Genomic DNA, 25,857 nt, shown 5'->3' with positions numbered 1-25,857 from the left:
CCAGAAGGCCCAGCTTCACCACACTTCCTGCAACCCATCCTGACCTTGGCCATAGGGAATCCTGGGCTTTGGCATCTGCCCCCTTCAGCGGCTTTGATCCCCTTCAGACTGTGTACCCCCGTCACTGAGTTGTGCTGCCTTGACCAACCCCGACACCAGCTTCTTCAGTCCAGGAATGGCTCTTCCTCCCCACTTTATTCTGCCCCCTTCAAAGAGCCAGAAGCCCCTCTTGAGCCCAGCCAGCGGCTTGCTTGTGCCCGCTCCCCACGAACGGGATGGTGGGCTCAAGTCAATTTCCCCTGCTTCCGATGAAATCCAGCTCTTTGAGTTCCCTCCTCTAAGAGAAACCTCTCACTTAAAGGAAGCACAGTCTGGCGTGTTTGTGTGTGGACACATCTTTCCATGCTGCTGGGCACAGAAGAGCACTTTCACCCCCTGGGTGGTGCGACTAGGAGGCAAGGGCCCTAAGCAGCTCTTCTTCTTTTTTTTCTTTTTCTTTTTTTTTAATTTAATTTTATTTTTTCAGTGCTCCAAGATTCTCTTCTCAACACAGCCAGCTGAGTGTCCAAATCGCTAGGTGGGGAGCAGGGTCAGCGCTCCCCCTAACCTCCAATGTAGTTGGTCTCGGATGGAGCCTGAGCATCTGATGTTCTGAAAAGCATTCCAGGTGATTTTAATGTGGGTGAAGAGCCACTGATTTAGGGAGAAAATGACAAAGATGTTCAGCTGAGACTCCCCAGTGTACCCAGATGGAGAACATCCAATTTAAAAGCCAGTCCTACCCAGATCCCTGCCCCCCTCCCGCCCACCCCAACCCCCCACAGCAAGATAATCTCTGCAGCCTACAAAGTATGCCCTGGAAAAGCATGTTGAGCTCCAGGGCCATGTTTCATTCATACGGTGCCCCTGCAACCCAGCTGAACCTCAGTCCCCTCCCCCCGCATTAGGAAAAGGGATCCTCTAGATACATTTGTTTTCCATCTCCCTCTCTCTTCATCTCTCATTTAAATGCAGCCTGGTTATATTTGTGCCTTTCTCCTTCTCCACAAAATGTCTTGTGTGTTGCCCTTAAATGAGATTTGGGTAGTGCGTGCCCTCTAAGTAAATAATAGCACAAAAACTAGAAGCTCTATAATGCAATGAGGGGATGATATCACATATGATATTCCATAAGGCACACAAGTCTCCATTCGTGGGACAAAAACCAGCCATGCTGCTAGAGAAACTGACATGGAATCAGAGCTATCCAGGCCCCTGGATGCCAAAGTCAGGCCAGCAGCTCTCTGCTCCGTAGCGACTGTCCACCATGATGCTTGTCACTTGTTATTCCCTCTGAGCCTGGCTTCATATCCACTTATCAAGTAGAAAATTCATTTTAGAACTATTTTCAGAGCAAGTATGAAGACATGCTTAAGGATAAATTAGCTGCATTACTTCTATTCAATGAAAGACATAAATCTCTCACCCTGCAATGAACTCGGCACATCGTAGGACAAGCCATGCTCAGACGGGCCTGCTTCGATGAAAAATGGCCCAGAGATACACAAATGGCTGGGGTATATGGCAGAATTTGGAATAAAGCAGGTCTCTTTGCAATCTCATCTAAATGATTTAGCTATGGAAAGTGTGATCACAAGGTTTTCTGTTCTGTTGGTTCCAGAAAGTTTTAATATCCAGTAAGCCCAGATCATAGCCACGTTCCAGACCGAGCTAGTCAAGTGGCGACGCCAAGACCTTCAAACTCAGTGTGTCTAAATCAGAACTCATCACCTGCCCTCCAGTGCTCACATTCCTGATCTCAGTTATCCAATCAGAAACCTGAGGGTTCTCCTGGAATCCTAGCTCTTCTCAACCCTCTCCCCACTTCTTCCAGATCCCTAAGTCCTGGGCATTCCGTTTTGTACACACCCTCATTTCTGTCTCTCCCAACCTAGCTCACAGCTCCTGTTTCAAAGCGTTGCTTCCCGGGCTCCTCCAACGGCCTCCAAACCACTCCCCTGCACTAAGCCTCGCCCCCTCAGATCCATCCAGCCTTCTATCACAATAATCTTAATGAAACAATCCTGATCATGCTCTTCCACGAAAATCCTTCCGTGGCCACCCCCCGCCCACGGTCTACAGAATGATGTTCAAAGTCCAAAGTGGGGTATGCGATCACCCTCAGTACAACTTCTCCAACCTCAGGTCTCTGTCCCTCACCTTGAACAGTCTGCCGTAATCAAATGAGCCACTTCCCAGCACACCAGCCTGCCTCCCATCCCCTGACCTCTGCTGGTACAACCTCCTCCTGGTTTGAGGAACCCCCTTTCTGCCTTGAGCAAAATACAACCTTGGCTCACACCCCTCCCCGAAGGAAGAACTGGGCAGCCTGCGACTTGAGCCCCTGGTCAGACCTTCTCTCATGGCATCTACATTATCACACTTACTTATAACACAGCTGGAAGCTCCCAGAAGGCCAGAATGACATCTTATCTTTCCAACCTCGGTGCCTAGCAGTGCCGGTGCCACCTGACTCATAGGAATTTACGAAATATTGGTTAAATGTTTGAATGTTGTGACGATGCCACTCTAACCTTTCCAAAACTGTTTTTCTTATTTGTATGCTTTGCTTTGGGCTGCCTTTTTTTTTTTAAGATTTTATTTATTTATTTGACAGAGAGACATAGTGAGAGGGAACACAAGCAGGGGCAGTGGGAGAGGGAGAAGCAGGCTTCCTGCTGAGCAGGGAGCCCAATGTAGGGCTTGATCCAGGACCGTGGGATCATGACCTGAGCCGAAGGCAGACACTTAATGACTAAGCCACCCAGGAGCCCCTGCTTTTGGCTGCTTAAGATGTGTAACTGCCTCGTTTTCCCACTTATAAATCATTGGCAGAGAACCCAAATCAATCAATCAATCAATCAGCATGGGAGATTTATCACCTTCTTATCCCTTGAGAAATCATTTCTTTGTTCTTTATTCCCGAAAGAAGGGTCATACTTCAAGGCACTTCAACAGCTGATAGTGAGAAGTGACCAAAATTAGTTACTCCAAACTCCAGCCCTCCCTGCTGTTCCTTGCCCTCTCCCGGGAAGTGATTACTGATGCAGGCACGGGTTGAGACACTAATTAGAGCAGAATGACCACAGCAAAAACCAAAGCTGGCCTCTGAAGTCTCTGTCTGCCCCGCCCCCGCCCGTGTAGACACAGAATAACTCTGAGGATAAAACCTGACATCCCTGGCTTTGTGGCTTCGAAGCCTATGAGGGAGTCACCTAAAAATAAAGGTGCCATTCTCGGTTCGCCGTGGGCAGCCCCTGTGCCCACGGTCAACACTCTGGAAGGTTCTGGGCCCACTCAGAATCCCATCTGAAATGTCAAATATCTGCAGCATGGCTGCAAGACCCAGCAAACACCCTCTTCCCCCAGTGCTGAGTTCATATTGGAAAATGAGCAATTTAAATAGATGTTTCATTAACATGATGTCTTCCTGCTTGATGTTAATGTACTTAAGAGTAATTGGTTGTCCCAAATTCTCTTCCATAGGATCATTTCATGCAATCCTCCCCAGGACAATCTGAAACTCTTTGGGTCCCAGATAGACAATCCAGAGAACCTAGAAACCAACCAAACAACCAAACAAATAAGCAAAAATCCTTCCGCCAAAAAGCTTTTGAGACCCATTTGTTCTGGAACACGTATCACATACAACAACAGAACAGGACAGACCATCCTGACCACGTTGGTGGCCCTGGGTTTGTACCAAGGGCAAGACAGCATCATTCAGCAGGCACTAGGGGTCCCTGAGAGACAAGTGGGAGAGGTGGGTTATGTGAGTAGGTAACATTTTGTTTTGAGCCCCTAGAAGGCTTGTTCCCACTCTGCTTTGCTTATCTGTGCACAGATTCTTGCTCTGTGCTGACTCCAAACCCCAAACATTTCAAGGATATTTCTAACATCCTTTATTAATAGAAGCTCTTAAGAATTTCATAGCATAATGCTCAGATACACTCCCCAAACATGCAAAAGCTGGTACCCTATAAGGGCTTGTTCCCCCAACCCTATGAGACACAGGGGAATGGCTTGATCATGGTGACACAGGGAACAGACTGGACGGCACCCCATTAAGACATCACTTTGGGGGGGAGGGGATCCAGCCACATCAGAATGGCTCTGTGTGTGTCACCAAGCTGGAGGTGGGATTTTGATTCAGTTCTAGGCACACATGGCAAACAAAATTAAAACCCAACGAAGAGGTGAAGCTCTTGAACAGTGCTCTCTGTGGAACTTGCTGGACGCCAGGAGCCATGTGTGTGGCAGGAAGCATAAGACCCATTAAAATGTGTGCAAAGAACTCTGGTGGTGTTGGCACTCCAGGCTCTGCTCCTTAGGAGCCACAGAGCACTGGACAAGTGACTTTATTCTGAGCTTCATCTCCTGCTTGTAAAATCAAGTCTCGACAACAAGACAACAGAAACAGTATGAGCAGTGGGGATGGCGTTAGCTACCCTCTACTGAGCACTCATGACTCACAACGTAGCAGGTGCCGTGGAAAGTGCCCTAGAAACACTGCTTAGGTGCCACCTCCCTTCCTCCTGAGGAGCTCGGTGAGGGAGAGATTCTTAACTTCTGTTCATGGGGAAGGCTCGGAGTTCAGTGACCAGCCCCAGGTCCCCGAGCGAGCGTGAGTTCAAAACGAAGTCTACCTGACTGGTACGTTCTTTGGAAATCATAACTCCAATGGCTGCCACAAAAGGGGTGAGATGAGATAGATACCAATAGATAGATAGATAGACAGATAGACAGACAGACAGAGATACACACAATGTGATCGGAACGCACCACAGGACTGTCAGTCATCGATAACAGCGCCCACCCCCTCCAGCATTCCGATCATTGACCTCCGGGTGCCCAGCCCCTGGCGCCCTCTCCTTCCCCTGGATGGGGACCCAAAGAATCCGAAGGTGGTAGTGGGGGGAGGAGGCTGTCTCCTGGGGCACTTACTTTCTCAGAACAGCGATCTCGTTCTCTATGCTGCTTTCCTTGCCCTTCAGCGCCTTCTTGGGGATGCACTTCACCGCAAAGAGTCTGCCACTGGCCTTCTCTTCAGCTAAGACCACTTCAGAAAATGCCCCGCTGTGAACAAAGAAGGAGAAAAAGAAGAAGAAGACTTAGATTCGGGAGTTGGGGATCCCCGGGGTCTCCTCCAATCCCGTTCCCAAGGTTTAAGGAATAGTAACAATGGCCAGCATGACTGCTACTTTTTGGCCAGCATCACTCCATACTGGACTTCTCTAAGCAAACCAGTGCACACACGCAAAACACCCTCGTGCAAGGGGACACGGGGATGTCTGCCTGGGTCGGAGCAGCTCCCAGCCCCTGCAGAACAATATGGTGGCAGTCACCTCAGAGCAAACTTGGATGCTCCCAGATTGGTTCCTGCAGAGAAAATTCGTGTCCATCTCCAGGGCCAGTACCCCCACCCCCAAGTAAGCAAGAAAGTAATGCTCAAATTTCTAGATAGCTCATAGTGGTGAGTTATTCCAAGAAAATTTCAGAGCCTGTCACAAACATCAATTAATTCTCGCCAACAGGTAAAGATGTAACTGAAGTATGAGTTGGTGTATCACATGGTAACGACATGGGGTCAATTAATTGGCTGGGACCCGAAAGTTCTCACTAAGTTGTTTTCTGAAACAAAGGCATACAGGATGCCCTGAGTGGGGCAGACTTTTCTGCCGGAAACTGTGAGGAGAACTCTGCAAAGGCAGAATAACACACTGGAAATACAACCTGGACATTTGGGGTCAGAGGGTTCATTTCTCTGCAGAAGACCCCTGTGGTCAGTGAGCCTCAGAGCCCAACCTGTGTCCCCAACCCGTCACCTCCTCCACCGCCAGTAAGCAGGGCCTGGGTCCCACACTTGGCCTGGGGGGCAGAACTTCCCTGAGGCCTAAAACAGAAGTAGGCTTTGCCCACTCCAGGCCCCAGTAACTTGGGCTCTGTACACACGGAGCAAGGAAAAACCGTGGTCCACTAAGTCACTTCCTATCTCTAGACTTCAAGGAGCAACTCACACATGGCTTCTACACAGTTATAATTAGAGACAAAACATCATGTATCAAAAGAAACCAGTAGAAGGACCAAGGTCATCCCAATCCCCTAGCCTCAGGGTCTCTGTTCTTCAGCCAACATCAAAGAGATGCTCAGGCAAGGAAAATGTACTTTCCTCTTCCTCTCCTTACCCATCTGACAAGGGTATGCCTCCACCACAGACCAAAGAAAATACAAACATGTATGTATTTTAAAATCCCTTCCAGTGAGAGGAATTCACTTTACTTAGTGCAATTAACTGTGAGTCTTCAGCCAGCATTCCTTCTGGAACATAAACTCGAGAGAAGAAGCTCAGCTACCTTCATGTCTCTATCTAATTATATAAACCTGAGGGGCAGAAGATCGGCTTTCCACCAAAGAACCAAATGGAGAATAAGAGAACAAAGATCTGCCCAAATCCAAAATCACTAGTTGAGTAGAATTCTCCCTCACGGTACCATGTGCCTCACAGAGACAGAAACCTTCTAGAACCAACCAGAACGAAACATAAATATGAAAAACCCACAACAGATTTCTCAGAGGGATGAGTGGAGTCAGACATTCACTGCCAACAGACTTCACCAAAGGAAATCAACTCTTCCCTTCCCGGAAAACAAAGTGGGAAGTGAGGTTTCTGTGTATGAACTGACCCCTGGACCCAGGACAGGAGAAGGAGGGGACTAGGGTCTCCTTGGGAGCCAGTGCTGGTGGGCTGCTGCCGCTCCTGGATTGAGGGCTCTCTGTCTTTGTCCCTGACTTCAGGAGGGATGGACGTATCTGCAACCCTGGGTGAGGGCAGGACAGTGGGACTTCAATACGTAAGGGGCTTCGCGTGCTAAGCAGCTGGGGCTTAACCACAAGTTACCTATGAAAGGACACAAGACAGGCCCCCGATGGCCAAGGATGCCCGCCATGACTCCAGGAGTCTCCATCAACAGTTCCCCAGTAGAGTCACAAAGCCAAGGCTACAGTCCCATTCTCTCAGGTTGAAATTCAGTCTGCGATCCCAGGTCTGGGCATGCTACCAGAAGAACAGAGAGCAGGGCCTCAAACAGATATTCGTGTACCCATGTTCATAGCCACATTATTCACAACAGCCGAAAGGTGGGAATGACCCACTATATGCATCAACGGATGAACGGATAAACAAAATGTGGTCTGTACATACAATGGACTATGATTACTCAGCCATATAAGAGATGGAATTCTGGCACCTGCCACAACGTGGATGAACCCTGAAAATTTCAGACCAAAGGGAAGAGGCCAGAATTGAAAGGACAAGTACCATACAATTCCGCTTACACAAGTACCCAGAGCTGTCAAATGCACACCTAGAAAGAGGAATGGTGGTTGCCAGGTTTGGGGAAGCAGAGAATGGGAAGTCAGTGGTTTTTTGTTTTTGTTTTTGTTTTTGATTTTTTTATCTTTAAATGGATTTTCATTCATTTTACTAAATAAGTAATCTTTTTAAAAGACCTATCCTTTATTTATCACTATGATCCCTGTGTGCAGCATGTACTTTCCAACTGAAGTGTTATATGGCTTAATTTCTTGTACCTTATTGAAGGTATGGGGACTTGAAAGTTATGGTGTTTTTTTGTTTTTTTTTTTTTAATTTTTTATAAACATATAATATATTTTTAACCCCCGAGGTACAGGTATGTGAATCGCCAGGTTTACACACTTCACAGCACTCACCATAGCTCATACCCTCCCCAATGTCCATAACACCACCCCCCTTCTTCCAACCCCCCTCCCCCCAGCAACCCTCAGTTTGTTTTGTGAGATTAAGAGTCACTTATGGTTTGTCTCCCTCCCAATCCCATCTTGTTTCATTGATTCTTCTCCTACCCCCTTAACCCCCCATGTTGTATCTCCACTTCCTCATATTAGGGAGATCATATGATAGTTGTCTTTCTCTGCTTGACTTATTTCGATAAGCATAATCTCCTCTAGTTCCATCCACATCGTCGCAAATGGCAAGATTTCATTTCTTTTGATGGCTGCATTGTATTCCATTGTGTATATGTACCACATCTTCTTTATCCATTCATCTGTTGATGGACATCTAGGTTCTTTCCATAGTTTGGCTATTGTGGACAATGCTGCTATAAACGTTCGGGTGCACATGCCCCTTCGGATCACTACATTTGTATCTTTAGGGTAAATACCCAGTAGTGCAATTGCTGGGTCATAGGGTAGTTCCTATTTTCAACATTTTGAGGAACCTCCATGCTGTTTTCCAGAGTGGTTGCACCAGCATGCATTCCCACCAACAGTGTAGGAGGGTTCCCCTTTCTCCGCATCCTCGCCAGCATCTGTTATTTCCTGACTTGTTAATTTTAGCCATTCTGACCGGTGTGAGGTGATATCTCATTGTGGTTTTGATTTGTATTTCCCTGATGCCGAGTGATATGGAGCACTTTTTATGTGTCTGTTGGCCATCTGGATGTCTTCTTTGCAGAAATGTCTGTTCATGTCCTCTGCCCATTTCTTGATTGGATTATTTGTTCTTTGGGTGTTGAGTTTACTAAGTTCTTTATAGATTTTGGACACTAGCCCTTTATCTGAGATGTCCTTTGCAAATATCTTCTCCCATTCTGTCAGTTGTCTTTTGGCTTTGTTAACTGTTTCCTTTGCTGTGCAAAAGCTTTTGATCTTGATAAAATCCCAATAGTTCATTTTTGGCAAGTCAGTGTTTAATGGGGACAGGATTTCCATTTGGGAAGAGAAACGACATCTGGAGGTGGATGGTGGTGATGGTTACACAACGGTGTGAATTGACTTAATGCCACTAAACTACATGCTTACAATGGTCAAAGGAAATATTTTATATTATGTATGTTTTACTCTAGGAAAAAAAACTAAAAATCTGCCTGGTTCCACTCAATGGCATTACCTTGGGATGGACGCGCTGAAAAAATTCCATAAACCTTTTCTCTCACTACCTTCCTAAAGGAGAAAGAAATGAGTAACCACAGAGGCCGTGTAGCACTTGGCATTCAGAAACTGCTTTGGCACTCATCAACTAATCCAATTCTTGCCGCAATCCCAAAAAGTGTACAGGGTAAGACTGTTGCCTCCATTTTGCAGATAGAGAAGCCGGGGTTCAGTCACATAGGTTGTAAGGTTCAGAAAAGGAAATTTAGGTTTCCTAACCCCTGCATGGTCCTTTTCCATACACTATCCTGGGCTGATACACGCTGCTGTCAGGGAGCCTGACTCTCAAGCAAGGGGGGGAGGGGGGGTGCGGCAGCAAGGGGGTTAGGGCCGCGGAGGGGGCGGTGGTGACAGTCTGGAGGGTCACCCTCCTTTGGGTGAGCTGCCAACCCTCCCACCATGCAAATCCACGTCCTCGCCTCTTCATTTAGCCAAACAATGTGCATTTACCTTCTTCAAGCTTTCCAAAGACAAAGCTCTCTGGCCTTCTCCGGCGATATAAGATTAGCATAAATTGTTATTGTTCCTGCAATAAATAGAAATCACTTGAAGACACTTCCCCCGTTGCAGGGCAGCTAATTAAAAACATCAGAAGCAGAAACACATGAATGAAGAGTTTGGGCACTTTCAATGTAATTACACAATAAAGTGATGTGAGTGTCTGGTCTGGGGTGGGGCGGAACGGGGCGGGGCAGGGAAGGGGAAGGGGGAGGGGGGAGGCAAGCTGGGAGGTGGCCGGTAGCAGGAAGGGGGATGGCAAGAACAATGATCTGAGAGTCAGTCAAGATTTCAGACAATCCAATGAAATAAATGCCTAGGAACACAAGCGGGGACAGAGAGTTACAATTTTAAAACTACAGAGGTCAAAGGAGGTTGCCCTGTATGAGCTGCACATCTAAAACGGAACGGTAGAGACTTCCAGCCAGACTGAGCGCACCTGCACCTTGAAAGGGCAGTTTGCTTCTGCCTGCACCCGGGGCCCCTTCTCTCTGCACTTGAACTCCCCCACTCCCAACCGCCACCACTTGCCTGGAACCAGGTGGTCTGGGCCCCCGGGGAGGGTTAGGGCTCGATCCAATGGCTGCTTCTTGCTGCTCATCTGACTGGTTTCTTGTGTGGCCTCCTTTCTAAAACCCACTTGGATCTACAGCACAGTTCTCGCTTTCTACCTCCTGTCCATTGTGTCTCCACCTCCACCTGCTCCCTTCCCCTCATCAAACCTCAGTGCTCCCCCAGGCTGCAACCTCAGCTCTCCCTTCATAGGACTCCACACTTGCCGCTTGAAAAATCAGTTGTTTCCAGTTTCCACCCCGTCTCCTGAGGTCCCCCTTATCTTCATCTAAATTTTCATCTCGTCCATGGGCAATCTCATCCTTCCAGCTGCTTGCAAGGGCCTTCTGGCTCAACCTCCCACCTAGCCTCCGAAGAGCACCATAAACAAAGCAAAAAACAGCATCTGTATCCCAAAACTTCCTCCTCTGCTCTTTCTCCTTTCTTCCAATTCCGTAACCCAGCTAGACACCCGTCTACTTCACTCCTCCTCATCTCACCTCCATCACCAAGTGTGCTCGAGTCTCAGTAAGACGCTCAGATTCCCGTCTGTTCCATCCCTCCACCAATGCACTGGCTCAGATTCTGGTTTTTCACTCTGGACTGTTTCCAGGACTCCATCCTGGCCCTCTGTCCCCAGCAAGCCTGCCTCCCACTTGCTTCCTTCTATCTGATCCTGGCATTACTTTTCTACAGTGAAGATCTAGTTATGTGGTTCCCCTACCTAAGACCCCAAGGTTTCAGCTCTACGAGATAAAGCTGAAACTCCTTCGCAAGAGATCTATGGCTCTCAAAGCTCTCCTCAACCCGACCCCAGCTGTGCGGACTCATCCACTCTACAGCCAACTTCCCCAACACAAACACACCCCTGCCACCCGACCACATCAGTCAGCTGGCTGTTTCCCAAACACGCCCACACCTTTTCATACCCCTGGCCTTGCTTCAAGTCCTGCCCACATTTCCACTTCAGTCAACGCCATTCCTTTCTCTTTCTGCTTGGCAAAATTCCATTTATATTTTAAAGGCCTCCCGCTGGTATATTTCCCTCTCTTTGGAGGCTTTCTCAACTGCCTTCCCACCTCGTGTGCTTGGCTTATACTGATACCTGCCATTGTGGTTCTTTAAGTGCTTGCCTAGGTGACGGCAGGCATCCTAAGTCGATCTCTTTCTGTGTCTCCATACCTAACAATCCTGGCGCCCGAGGCAATTCTGATGATCACCATCACTGGAGGCTCAACTCTCTTTCTCCATCTAGCTTTCTACATCTCCCCAGTGCCGTAGACCCACAAAATAAATGACCTCCCAGTCCATGTTGAAGAAAATATGGTCCCTTTCCTCCTTCAAGAAGTGTTCCTCCACATTTCTATGCTAGTGTAGGCAGAAGGAACCTCAAAGGTTTCTCTTAAAGCATAAAAATTCTTGGAGTCTTCCTGGATATATTTTAAACCACACATTTGTGTGCCTGGACACTTAAGTAATATTCTCCAGCTGAAGAATCCTGAGATCACGGTTTGTCCTGACTGGTAAAATTATTAAGTTTGTGACATTGGGATATGACATTTCTTCCCGTAAACCCTCATCCTGGTTAAATAAGTCAAATTTGGTAAGAAAGAGGAGAGGGCAGGTTTTTAGATGGTTTAAAGGACTTTGGAAAAACATGTTCATGGGAGAAATAAAAATACCAGCATTTTAAAGATTGCATTTCCTTGAGTTATAACAACATATTTATTTGATTTTTAAAGAACACTAACATTCCATTAAAAAAAACCACACCAATTTTCCATCTAAATTAAATCTCTGTGACAAATTACTCAAAGGTCAAACTAAAGTTATTCTCGAAATGCTACATATTTTCAGCTTCTGGAGATAAGCTGTACAAATTACCAAAGTTGAATCCTTCCCCTTTCTCTTCCACATTTCAAAGCAAATCAAATCTCATCACCTGGAGGCAGCTTACTCTGATTGTAAGCCAGGCACTCAGGAGGAAATAAACAATGTTTTGCTAGCTGAATTTCTAAGATTCGGGGACATGTCACATTTTCTATATTGGCTAAAGAATTTTAAACAAGGGCTTCTGCTTTAACATTATAACTGATGGCTCTGAAAAAGGCCGTTTCTTCTTGCTTTATCTAGTCAGCTGTGAGAAGGCAATACCAACACTTTAATGGTGGATCTTCCATGCCCTAGACTATACTTGCTAGAAAGTGCCCCCAATCCACCTCAGGCCACCGAGGGGAGAGGGGACATATCCCGTCCTGCCTGAGGGAAATGATTCCAACTCCAACTGACCAATGGAAGGGCAATGAAATTAAGGGGGCAGGGCTCTGGGAATTCCTTACATTCCTGAGTTTACTGAAAATACGGTGTTTAATGGTTTTGTGAACTACAGATAGCAATTTACCTGTCTACTGTTAAAAAAAAAAAAAAAAATTCCTAGAGCCATTCAGAGCGCCTTACCTCCAGATCTGCTTCTATACACAGTTGACCCCCTTCTCCCGAGGTTCACTTCCCACAATCAACCAAGACCTAGAAGCAGAAGATTCTCCTTCTGATGATACATAGCCTCAAGTTTTGTCACAATGCCTACATCATTCGCCCACTTCATCGTATCTTGTAGGCTTTTTATCATCTCGCTCCAACACAAGGATGAGTACAGCACAAGAAGATATTTTGAGAGAGACTATACTCTTATAACGTTCATTACAGTATATTGTTATAATTGGTCTATTTTACTGTTACCGTTGACTAATCCCTGACTGTGCCTAATTTATAAATTAAACTTTATCACAGGCATGTATGTATAGGGAAAAAGATAGGATATGGAGCATTCAGTATTATCTGTGGTTTCAGGCTTCCACTGGGGGGCCCCCATGGATAAGGGGGACAAGAAGTCAGCAGTAAGCCACGCCCAGAGCTATGCTTACTAACCACCTACTCACTACCAATTATTACCATAAAAATCAAAACTAAGGATCTATGAATTCTGCTTTCCCATTTTCTAATGATCTTTAACCTGAAGTTGTTAAGAACAAATATGAGAGTATTTAAAAAGGGTAATGCATGTGCTGGCTGCTTTAAGTGCATATAATTTCAAAATAAATTCTTTTCTCAGACAATAGTAATTTAATCACAAGATGGACAAACACACTTAGCCTCCAACAACCTAGAGTGACTTGCACATTTTATTTTATTTTTTTTTTAAAGATTTTATTTATTTATTTGACAGACAGAGATCACAAGTAGGCAGAGAGGCAGGCAGAGAGAGAGAGAGAGAGAGAGGGAAGCAGGCTTCCTGCGGAGCAGGGAGCCCGATGCGGGGCTCGATCCCAGGACCCTGAGATCATGACCCGAGCCGAAGGCAGCAGCCCAAACCACTGAGCCACCCAGGCGCCCCGACTTGCACATTTTAGATGCTCCACCAGTGTACATCTAATTGAACCGGTGACACCTGAAAGAGACGGATGCCTCTGATTTTGAGCAAGAATCAGGAATTCTAGAGCTGTCTCTTTGATTCACGATAGTCCATGAAACCAATCGCTCGGCAAAATTATATCCATCCCAAATTAGACCAAGAAATAATCAGATGGTGCTGAAATGATCTGCCCTATTAGCTCAGAGTCAGCTATTACTGGATCATTGCCTTCTCGTTCTCTTTAGTCATTCCACATACAAATCAGATTGATTGTGTTATTAACTGTGTGAACACCATCATCTCTGGCCTATGACCATTACTGTGCTGGGCGACTGGGCAGACAGACGTTACCCTCAGGCCTCGGGCCATAAATTAAAATGTTCTTTTCCACTAAGCATACTCTTTTCCCCAGTGTCAGGCCAGGACAATATTAAGGGCTGAAGGGAGAAAAAAATGGGGGAAAAAACACTGTACAGTGAAAAATGAAGTTGGCGATCCTTGGCTCTAGAGCGTCTAAGAAATAGGTGCCTTTCAGACCTATTGTTCCAGACCAGAATCAAGTCTTAAAATAAGGAAACCTGTCTGCTAATTCTAACAATAATCTTACTGACCCCAGAGGATCCGAAGAGATAAAAACAGTAGCGGAGTCAGACAGTATAAAAGCAACTCTCCAGGCAGAAATTAGACCATTTCAGAAGTGGCATTACTCTTTCTGGTCTGAGTATACAAAGAGTATAGTACTCTTTAGTCTACTATCTCCACTAACTCACATGCCACTAATAACATTTTGTAGTGCTAATTCAGCCCACTGACCTTAAGAAAGCCATGCCCCGGCAGAAAAACAATGTGAAAAAAGAATAAAAGGGGGAGGGCAGCAAAAGGAAAAGTTTTGCCTTCACATACTTCAAGAATAAATATGCACACATGAAAATTGGTATCCCATTTAGACAGAACGTCTATTCATTAAAGTGTGTCTTCTAAAAGCTCCACTTGGCAATTACACTGAAAGCCATATGTTAGTTTATGTTAATGCCTGAGCTAAAAGTATCAAAATTCCATTTCTTAAAAAAATAATCCATAAGTCAGGCCCTTATTAATTTGGACCCATGCCTCACCAACCAGCTCAAATTAGAGACCTATCTTTAACGTTAGTAAGTTATGCAGACAAATAGGGAGGCTTCTCCTGAAAATAGCTCTTCTTTGTCACTCCAAAATCCCATTTTCCTCTTCAACTTGGTAAATCCCACAATGACTAGCAAGTTTTCCTAATAACTTCAAGAACCATGACGAAACGTTCTTAAATATTCATACCATTAGCCTGATTTTTGCCCGGATCAATTCTCATTCTGAATACATCCCTGTGTCTGAAACCACCCGAACAGTTGGGGTTATGACAACACCTGTCACAGGAGAAGGTGTCAAAATGCCAGCACAGTCACTGCATGTGACATCTCTGGTTTCTTGGGGTTTTACTGTGGCACGAAATCTTTACTGTTAATTGCTTCACTGATCCAAATGCAGAAGACAAATAAATTCCAAGTGAATGCACACTACCATATTTGAAGGCCCCAGCTTTGTTGCACGGCACCCCTTTTCCCCCTTCGATTCTCTGACAGGGCCTCATACTTTATCTCTGCCCTTTCCCAGTCACATGTGAAAGGCTGACATGGAGCGTGACTATGTCAGTCATTTTCCCCTTAGCTCAACAACAGGAAGCATTCGTGGAAGCCTGGTTCCGGGAGGCGGGGACAGGACAAAAGACTCAGTTCTTCTGGGATTACAGTCTCCTGGAGCCACAGCTAAAAAGCTAGCAACACCGAAAAGCACATAAAGTGTCCATGGGAGCCACGGATGTGTTGTTGCAAGGGTATATTTCACTTGGATGATATGGGTTAAAGGGGTTCGGGACAGAGCCTCCCCAACCCCGCCCAAAATGTGCCACTTTGGCACACGGATTATTTTGAGCTGAAGGCCCCTGACACCCTGCAGGCTCAAGAAAAACTTCTGTCCCTCCCTTAACCACATGGAAGAATCTAAATTGAGGGTCTTTCCTGGAGTGAAGATTAGTAACCGAGGTAAATTTGAGCTGAGTGACCCATGTATATGTCAGGGCAAACAGCTACTTACCAAACCTCTGCTCCTCTTATCACCCTGGGAAATGCATCCTTTTCCTCTGAGATCCCAGGCCCCTACCCTTCTCCTTAGTTCAGAATTACTTACACATTTCATTTTTTAAAAATTTTTTTTCATTTATTTATTTTCAGCATAACAGTATCATTATTTTTTCACCACACCCAGTGCTCCATGCAATCCGTGCCCTCTATAATACCCACCACCTGGTACCCCAACCTCCCACCCCCCCGCCACTTCAAACCCCTCAGATTGTTTTTCAGAGTCCATAGTCTCTCATGGTGCACCTCCCCTTCCAATTTGCCCCAACCCCCTTCTCTCTAACTCCCCATGTCCTCAATGTTTTTTGTTACGCTCCACAAATAAGTGAAATCATATGATAATTGACTCTCTCTGCTTGACTTATTTCACTCAGCATAATCTCTTCCCGTTCGGTCCATGTTGCTACAAAAGTTGGGTATTCGTCCTTTCTGATGGCGGCATAATACTCCATAGTGTATATGGACCACATCTTCCTTATCCATTTGTCCGTTGAAGGGCATCTTCATTCTTTCCACAGTTTGGCGACCATGGCCATTGCTGCTATAAACATTGGGGTACAGATGGCCCTTCTTTTCACTCCATCTGTATCTTTTGGGTAAATACCAGGAGTGCAATGGCAGGGTCATAGGGAAGTTCTATTTTTAATTTCTTGAGGAATCTCCATACTGTTCTCCAAAGAGGCTGCACCAACTTGCATTCCCACCAACAGTGTAAGAGGGTTCCCCTTTCTCCACATCCTCTCCAACACAGGTTGTTTCCTGTCTTGTTAATTTTGGCCATTCTAACTGGTGTAAGGTGGTATCTCAATGTGGTTTTAATTTGCATCTCCCTGAGGGCTAGTGATGATGAACATTTTTTCATGTGTCTGATAGCCATTTGTATGTCTTTATTGGAGAAGTGTCTGTCCAAATCTTCTGCCCATTTTTTGATATGATTGTCTGTTTTGTGTGTGTTGAGTTTGAGGAGTTCATTATAGATCCAGGATATCAACCTTTTGTCTGTACTGTCATTTGCAAATATCTTCTCCCATTCCGTGGGCTGCCTCTTTGTTTTCTTGACTGTTTCCTTTGCTGTGCAGAAGCTTTTGATTTTGATGAAGTCCCAAAAGTTCATCTTCGCTTTTGTTTCCTTTGCCCTGGGAGACATATCTTGAAAGAAGTTGCTGTGGCTGATATCGAAGAGATTACTGCCTATGTTCTCCTCTAGGATTCTGATGGATTCCTGTCTCACGTTGAGGTCTTTTATCTATTTTGAGTTTATCTTTGTGTACGGTGTAAGAGAATGGTCGAGTTTCATTCTTCTACATATAGCTGCCCAGTTTTCCCAGCACCATTTATTGAAGAGACTGTCTTTTTTCCACTGCATATTTGTTCCTGTTTTGTCGAAGATTATTTGCCCATAGAGTTGAGGGTCCATATCTGGGCTCTCTACTCTGTTCCATTGGTCTATGTGTCTGTTTTTATGCCAGTACCATGCTGTCTTGGTGATCACAGCTTTGTAGTATCCATTCCTGATTAAAACGCTTCTAAGTATAGGGATAGAGGGAACATTCCTGAACTTCATCAAATCTATCTATGAAAGGCCCACAGCAAATATCATCCTCAATGGGAAAAAGCTTGCGTCCTTCCCGCTGAGATCAGGAACACGACAAGGATGCCCACTCTCACCACTCTTGTTCAACATAGTATTAGAAGTCTTAGCAACAGCAATAAGACAACAAAGGGAAATAAAAGGTATCCAAATTGGTAATGAAGAAGTCAAACTCTCTCTCTTTGCAGATGACATGATTCTTTATATGGAAAACCCAAAAGACTCCACCCGCAAACTACTAGAACTCATACAGCAATTCAGCAACGAGGCAGGATACAAAGTCAATGTACAGAAATCAGTGGCTTTCTTATACACTAACAATGAAAATACAGAAAGGGAAATTAGAGAATCGATTCCATTTACTATAGCACCAAGAACCATAAGATACCTGGGAATAAACCTAACCAAAGAGGTAAAGGATCTGTACTCAAGGAACTACAGAACACTCATGAAAGAAATTGAAGAAGACACAAAAAGATGGAAGACCATTCCATGCTCTTGGATCGGAAGAATAAACATTGTTAAAATGTCTATACTGCCTAGAGCAATCTATACTTTTAATGCTATGCCGATCAAAATTCCACCGGTATTCTTCAAAGAGCTGGAACAAATATCCTAAAATTTGTATGGAATCAGAAGAGACCCCGAATTGCTAAGGAAATGTTGAAAAACAAAAATAAAACTGGGGGCATCACATTACCTGATTTCAAGCTTTACTACACATTTCATTTTGTCTGCCTTTGGAATTCCCATGTCTATGTGACTTCTCTGTATGTACACCTATTACATTTGATTTTTGCAGGGATAAAAAATTTGTTCTCTCTTATTACTCTGTCTCACGTTCATCTGATTCTTAGTCCAGCTAGAAGGGCCTTTGAGGGGACAGGAATTCTTATTCCTCAACAAGGTAGGGACTTAGATGAAACTGTGCCATCTTTCTTTGTCAACTGTGCAGACCTGTCAGGTGGTACATCTGCTTGTGGTCTACATAGATCTCCTGTTTGACAAAGATTCTCCCTACAGAAGTGGCTCTTCAGAGTGGCCCTCTCTCTCACTCCCAACCGTTACAGTAAGGAGATTGGAACTAAGCCTGTGACCACTACAACGATCCAATGTCCTCCTAATGCCAAATACCTATTCCTCTACAGGGGACGGAGGACATCATCATCAAATGGTGGGCAACACCTTAGTAACAGCAAAGCTGGGGTGGCTATTTTCAGATAATCCCAGCTGGCCCACTCTCACATGGCCATCCCTACTCCTTGGGACCCCCTGGAAAGCTCTGATTTTTAAGCACTCTTTTATTTTTATTTTAATTCTGGTTAAGGGCAGGTGGATCAATAGGTACGTTGATGGAAGAGTCTTCAAGTTCTATGCCAGCCAAACTCACATGCCAATATCGTTTTTAATTAGTTCTTCACGATCCCGCATTAAAAAGAGTCCTTATTGGTTTAATAATTACTACATTGGGGCACCTGGGTGGCTCTGTTGGTTAAGATCTGACTCTTGATCTTAATTCAGGTCTTGATGTCATGTCATGAGTTCAAGCCCCACACTAAACTCCAAAACTAATAATAATAACAGTTACTATATTAAAAGGACATTTGGCTCTATCTACATTAAAAAAAAAAATAGGAGGCCTATCAATAATCTGTTAAAAAAAAATCAAAAGATTGAGGGGCCCCTGGCTGGCTCAGTTGGGTGGAACGTGCAACTCTTGGTCCCAGGGGCGTGACAGTTCCAGCCTCACGCTGGGTGCAGAGATTACTTAAAAATAAATCAGGGGTGAGTGGGTGGCTCAGTCATTAAGCGTCTGCTTCAGCTCAGGTCATAAGCCCACTGTTCTGGGATAGAACCCTGCATCCGGCTTCCCACTCTGCAGGAAGCCTACTTCTGCCTCTCCAACTCCCCCACCTCGCCCCCGTTTGTGCTCCCTCTCTCACTGTGTGTGCCTCTCTCTGTCAAATAAACAAATTTTTTAAAAATAAATAACTAAATAAATAAAATCTTGGGGTGCCTGGGTGGCTCAGTGGGTTAAGCCTCTGCCTTCGGCTCAGGTCATGATCTCAGGGTCCTGGGATTCAAGGCCCGCATCAGGCTCTCTGCTCAGCAGGGAGCCTTCTTCCCCCTCCCTCTCTGCCTCTCTGCCTACTTGTGATCTCTGTCTGTCAAATAAATAAATAAAATCTTTAAAATAAATAAATAAAATCTTAAAAATGATTCAAAAGTTTGAAATAGCAAATCGTTGGAAATATTCAAAATATCTATAACAGGGGACTGGCTAAGTAAATTACAATCTAAAAATACAATGAAGTATTATGCAGCCATTTAAAGTAATTAAATAGATTTATGTGTGTGGATGTAGAATTATCCCTGAGATATATTGCTAAGGGGAAAAAATGAAGGAGTAGAGCAAAGTGCCCATTATGTTCTCATTTGCACCCACACTGCACATACACACACACAATCTCTGGAAAGAGACAAGAAGCAAATTACACTGTTGCCTCTAGGAAGAGGCCTAAGAATGAGGAGAATTCCTTTTTATCCACTTTACTATGTACATGCACTATTTTTCCATTAAAACTTATTTAATGAAAAAAAAAACTTATTTAATGAAGTAGAGAAAATTTTAGAAAAGGACAATGAGAGCTATCAATAAATCATCTATGCAAAATGACTATCCAACTAATTAAATCCTCTTCCTCGGTCCAACTAGCTATACCCTACTGAGGAGATGTCTCCATTACATGGTGAAGTTTACCCTTTGGGATATCTGGATATCTAAATAGGGCTGGTATTCGCTGGTATGAGTCAGCCTTGTAGACGTGGTTCACAATTAGCCTGAACACTTTCACCAATAAAAGTGTTTTTAGAAAAGGGGGGAGGGTGGTCAAGGAACTTTTCTTCATAGAGATCATTCATATATAACATCAGGGAACTCATTCGTGGGGAAGGGGGAACTTGACACAGGCCCTGAAGGATGAGTATTTTTCAACAGGCAAAAACATCAGGGAAGAAGGAAGTAAAATAAGGTGTGTTGCCAAAAGGAGAACATAAACCAGAGCCAGTGCCCTCAATAGGGCAGATCATAAACACATCAGAGGATTGTGGGAAGTGAACAATTTGTGTGTGTGTGTGTGTGTGTGTGCAAAGCATATCACTAAGAACAAACTGTATGTGTGCATGTGTAAAACATAAAATATATCACTGATGTTCACAGCACTTAGACGGAATAATGGCCCCCTTAAGATATCCATGTCTTAATCCCTGGGATCTATGAATGTTGGCTTACATAGCAAAAGGGACTCTGCACCTGTGATTAAATTAAGGGTCTTAAAATGGGGCTATGATACTGGATAACCCAGGTGGCCCAATGTAATCACAAGAGTCCTTATAAGAGGGAGGCAGAAAGATCAGAATCAGAGGAGATAGGATGCTGGAAGCAGTGGTCGGAGTGATGCTATTGCAGAAGGAAGATGTGAGTTAAGAAATGCTGACAATTTCTAGAAGCTTAAAAAGGCTAAGAACAGGTTCCCCCTAGACCCCCACACAGTCCTGCCAACATGTTTATTTTAGCCTGTAAGACACACTTCTGGACTTCTGCCTTGAACTGTAAGATAAATTTGTGTAGTCTTAGTCCAGCAACTCTATGGCAATTTGTTATAACAGCAATAGGAAACTAATACAAATCCATATCTGTATTATCAGTATTTATCCTTATTTTACAGATGAGGAAACTGACCTCATCAATGTTCAAGAACTTGCCCAAATCTCAAAGCCAGTGCCTAGAGATACCAGGACTCAAACCCAGGTGTCAGGGGTCAGTGGAATGCTGCCCCTGGAAAAGTAGCTTGAGACACATCAGGGACAATGATCAGATGGGAGAGTGTCACCTAGCACAGCAGGCAGTGACAAGGCATGAGGTCTGGAACAAATGAAGGAATGAACAGAACTGGTATGCTATTCTCAATGTGATCAAACCTGTCATAGGCCACTGCATTCTTCTACATTATTTGAACAGAAACAGTTAAGTGTCCTCTCTGACAAAGTGATATGTCTTTGCTGTGTACGAAATTCATTTTCAGCAAACACTGTCTCTACTTCTGCTACTGAGTAATATAAAACATGTTTTCTAGATTTTTAACTTGAAAATTCTCTTTCTTTTTACTTTAGTGATTACTCTGTAATTGGCTGAATCTCTCTACACTAACCAATGAATTGCCCCGCACATCTTTTCAATACTGAACCGTACTTTGGACAGTTCCACAAACAAGGCTGTAGACAGAACTTAGTTAAGATGGAAGTTATTCTGTCCTCTCCTTATATGTACAGAGTTGCACTATGGGGAACAATCCCCTTTGCCAGGAAGATAGGTTATTGTGCAAAGAATGAAGCTTCCCTAATCTAAATACTCACCACTACTACCACTACCACCATCACCATCATCCTCATCATCACCCACCATCAAAACCACAACCACCATCATCACCATTATCATCCCCATCATCACCACCTTCAACACCACCACCACCACCACCACCACCATCATCATCCGCATCATCACCAGCACTACCACCACACCACCATCACCACCACCATGACACCACCATCCCCCATCACCACCACCATGAAAACGATCATCATCACCATTATCATCCCCATATCACCACCATCACCACCACCATCAAAACCACCACCAGCATCACCGTTATCATCACCATCATCACCACCATCAACATCAACATCACCATCACCATTATCACCATCACCATGACCACTACCACCATCAACATCTATACTGCTTACTAAAATAAAGCCTTATGAGAAGCCTATTTTGAAAACTATATACCAATAATTTTCTAATTCTACCAAGAAACCTGCATGATAACATTATGCTTACTTTACACCTGAGAAAATGTAAGTTCAAAGAGGTTAAAGATTTTACTGAGATTATAAACTGATGTTCTAACTGTGGCTTATTGTGAGAATCATGCTTTTTCATTTTTAAACCATGCCACTTCTTCAGGTATAGTTAATTTCATAATTCAGCGAAAGTAATGAAAGTGAATAGGGTAGGGGGTTGCTATATTTTGCCCCCAAAAAGAATGCCCAAATTCTCACCCACACTGTGTCAACAGCAATCTGGACTTTGATGAGTAAAATCACTGCAGTTTTCTTAACCAGAGAACCCTCTGGCTAATAACTTTGGTTTCTTCCTAAGTTTCTGACAGTGTTTGCCCATTTCAATCCCAAAAACTGAGAGAAGGTTCTTTTGCCTCTGACTTCCAGGTACCCATGCTCTCCATTAAAGGAGGGTGGAAGAATTTTTGGCTTGAACTTTCTGTTCATGTTCCTAATCCACTCCTCACAGTTTTTAAAATGAGGCCCCCTCCTTATTGCCTTTCTATCTTAAAATGCTACATAATAATTTTTATTCTTTTCAAAAATACAAAAACTCAGTAGACTCAAGATTGACCCTCACATTTCCCCACCTGCTAATTCCTCTTTCTAAACTGCCACACATCTTATTATTCATCTCCTGATTAATAGAGCGGACTTAATCTTTAGGCACAATTGACAAGTTCTCCCATTTCCTAAAACATGATCCCATTAACACTGTCCCAGCTGAATGAAAAGTTCATTCATCCGTAGGCATTAGTGACTTGGTGCAAAGCTTTATTCAACATTCAATCCTGCACAACAGACACCACCAACCAATATGTTGTGAGGTGCTAATTATGACCCTCACCCTTTCTGGATGAAAATAAGAATAAAACTGCCTAGTGGCCACACACAAAAACAAAAGATCATTCCCTGAGATTACACTGCACACAAAATGGAGGCCAGACACCTGGGGATGTTGTCCTCTGGGCTTTTCTAATGACTTGGCCACAGAAGTTACGACATACATAGCACAGAGATGATGGAAAAGAAAGCATGGGCTGCTTCCTCTACCTATACTGGCCCTGGCTAGTCTCAAGTGATGAGAATGGTGCCCTGAATGCTCTGATCCTTGCAGAGGCCACCAGCCCCATGCACAGGCAACTTGGCCTCTTCCGTTAGGCCAGAGAAACATTCGGGCACAGCAGTACCCCTGTCTCTTTCCCCACGCCAGGCAGAAGGCATCCATTCGAAATTCGCTGGCTCTCCTTTCTTGACCCTGTACTTGGTGAGGGTCAGGTTGCTTTGAGATTTATAGGATTCCCTTTGAGATTTTACAGGATTTACAGGACAGGTGATTTGAGGGGTTTCAAAAGGCTTGCTTGCCCAGAGGCATCTCCCCACATTGGCCCATTGAGAAGCTTGAGCCACTACTCTGGATTAAGGACCTACCCAGGGCCATCTCTCCCCAAAGCCCAAGTGTTTCCTGGGAGCCACGTGAGGACCTGTTTGACTATAAGCCTTAACGACAGTGGCAACGATCTGTAGTTTAACCATTACTTAGCTCTGGGTCCCGGAAAACAGACGCCCCTCTCACAGAAACCTGAATGACAAGCTGGTGCCAACCACTGTACGTGGCACAGTCCCCTTGCACAGGTTCCTGCAGGTGGTGAGGCACGGTGACAAGGTCCGCTGACCCTGCAGCTGCCTTGGGGTGCAGGTGACAGGTCTGTAAGCTGGCAGGGAGGAGAGTACACTCTGAGATGGCAGGTCCTGAGGAGAGGGAGGTGGATGGAACACATGTCCTCCCCAGGAAGCTCCCACACCATGGAGGGGGAGGCAGACTGTAAACATATATGTGCCAGGTAGAAACAAAGATAAAGCAGAAAAAGAGTGTGCATTCCATGGACCGGATGGCCAGGGCAAGGCTCTGTGCTGAGAACAGGACAGCACAAGGAAGGGATCACGGGCCCATCTAGACAACTTCCAGGACGGGGAACCGCACATGAGGGGCCCCATCTGGTGGAGGAAGAGCGGGCGGCCAGGCTGAGCGCAGCTGAGTGACGGAGGGAGCGGGCGAGATCACAAGATCCAGGAACAGCAGTCATGCCCATGGGCTACAAGGGTTTGCTGGGGTTTGGAGTATTTTTCCTGAAAGATGTCCAACCACCAGTGGTGGGACACATTTTTGTTCCCAGGGAGAGCTCTAAAAAAGCACCAAGACTCGGGCCGAGCACTGGCTTACCAAAGCCATCCTTTTAACTAAAGGAACTCCTATTCTCATGTCCCCTGGAAAGGAGAGATGATACTGACTTAGTGAAAGTTCCTTGAGAAGCCTGAGAAGGCCCTCCGTTCAGACCTGAGTGATCTCAGGAAAGCTGCTTAAACCCATTCTCTTTTTGCCTCGGTTCTGCCACCTGCGAGATGGAGAGGGTGCACCGCCTTCCGCTGCTGGTGAGAGCAGCCCAGGAGCATGGGGCGGACTCTCCCACCCACGGCGAGCAAGGGCTCGGACCCCCGAGCCTTCGCCTCCCACGCTCATCTGCGAGCGTCTTCCGCTCTGCGCTGACTGCATGGAGAATAATAATTCTATTCTACATCTAATCACGAATCTGCTAGACACCTAGCAACTGATCTGCACCCTCCGCAGGCCCTTCCTGGAACGGGAGCTTCATCCTCATAATGGCAAAAGTCATTTCACCAACCTCTCAGCAAAAGGAGGCTGTGGAAATTTATCGAACCCCCCGCCACACACACACACCCCAATATAACACTAAAATGATTTAACTTCTTTTTTTCATATGCCACACACTCTAATGCTTCTGAGAAGTACTCTTAAAAATAGACAATGGAGACACAGATTGTTTTCCCCATTAAATCAGATCTCTACCTCACCAGAAGCAGCAGCAGCAGCAGCAAAATGAACCCCATTCTCACTGCTGCCTGCCTTTTTCAGTAAGGGGGGAAAAATTACTCTGTCTCAACCCTCGCAAACGGCAAGAACTGCAGAGATCATCTGCTCCAGTCCTGGCACCTTTCCTGAGGGTGAGTATCAGGGACAGTTACAATGGCCTTATTTCTTTATTTGGTTTTTAGACAAAAATACCAGCCCAGGTCTCCCTACCAAGGGTACACAGACACCACCCGGCCTTCTCTTTCTCTCTCCCAGTGAGCTTCACAGTACTAGGACAGAAGAGATCAAAGTGGAAATTTTTAAATGGAAGAGATGAGAACACATGTCCCATCCTTGTTCCTTGGCGGAGCATTTGCTATAGCACTCAGGCAAACGATATTTAGTAAATGAGTTTGGATGCCTTCACCATGCTGTAATGACATACCTAGGAATCCTAAGTTCTCTAAAGACATTGCTGAAATTTCCAAGTAAAAGCTACGATTAAGGGGCGCCTGGGTGGCTCAGTGGGTTAAGCCGCTGCCTTCGGCTCAGGTCATGATCTCAGGGGCCTGGGATCGAGTCCCGCATCGGGCTCTCTGCTCAGCAGGAAGCCTGCTTCCTCCTCTTTCTCTCTGCCTGCCTCTCTGACTACTTGTAATCTCTCTCTGTCAAATAAATAAATAAAATCTTTAAAAAAAAAAAAAAAGCTACGATTAAAAATGCTGGGAACATTTTAGGAGGCAAGAATCAAAAGGTACACCTAAGTTAATGCCACAAGTTAAAGACGCAAATGTCCTAAGGACACCAAGCCCAAAAATTATGTTGGAAAAGAGGAAAGAGTCAAGAC

At 45.0% G+C, this 25,857-nt stretch overlaps 1 protein-coding gene across 3 annotated transcripts in view; it reads right to left on the bottom strand.

Annotated features, from left to right (window-relative positions):
• CAMK1D (calcium/calmodulin dependent protein kinase ID) overlaps positions 1-25,857 on the bottom strand; it is a 436,223-nt gene that overhangs the window by 264,444 nt on the left and 145,922 nt on the right. For 2 of the 3 annotated variants that reach the window (XM_032349415.1, XM_032349416.1), the window contains exon 2: positions 4,984-5,115. The exons of the other annotated variant lie outside the window; for it this stretch is intronic. In XM_032349415.1, the coding sequence (XP_032205306.1) occupies positions 4,984-5,115 (132 nt within the window). The remainder of the gene's footprint in view (positions 1-4,983; positions 5,116-25,857) is intronic. 3 annotated transcript variants of the gene reach the window in all.

Source organism: Mustela erminea, chromosome 6, assembly GCF_009829155.1.
Source record: "Mustela erminea isolate mMusErm1 chromosome 6, mMusErm1.Pri, whole genome shotgun sequence".
Classification (NCBI taxonomy): domain Eukaryota; kingdom Metazoa; phylum Chordata; class Mammalia; order Carnivora; family Mustelidae; genus Mustela; species Mustela erminea.
This window is presented reverse-complemented; position numbering and strand designations above follow the sequence as displayed.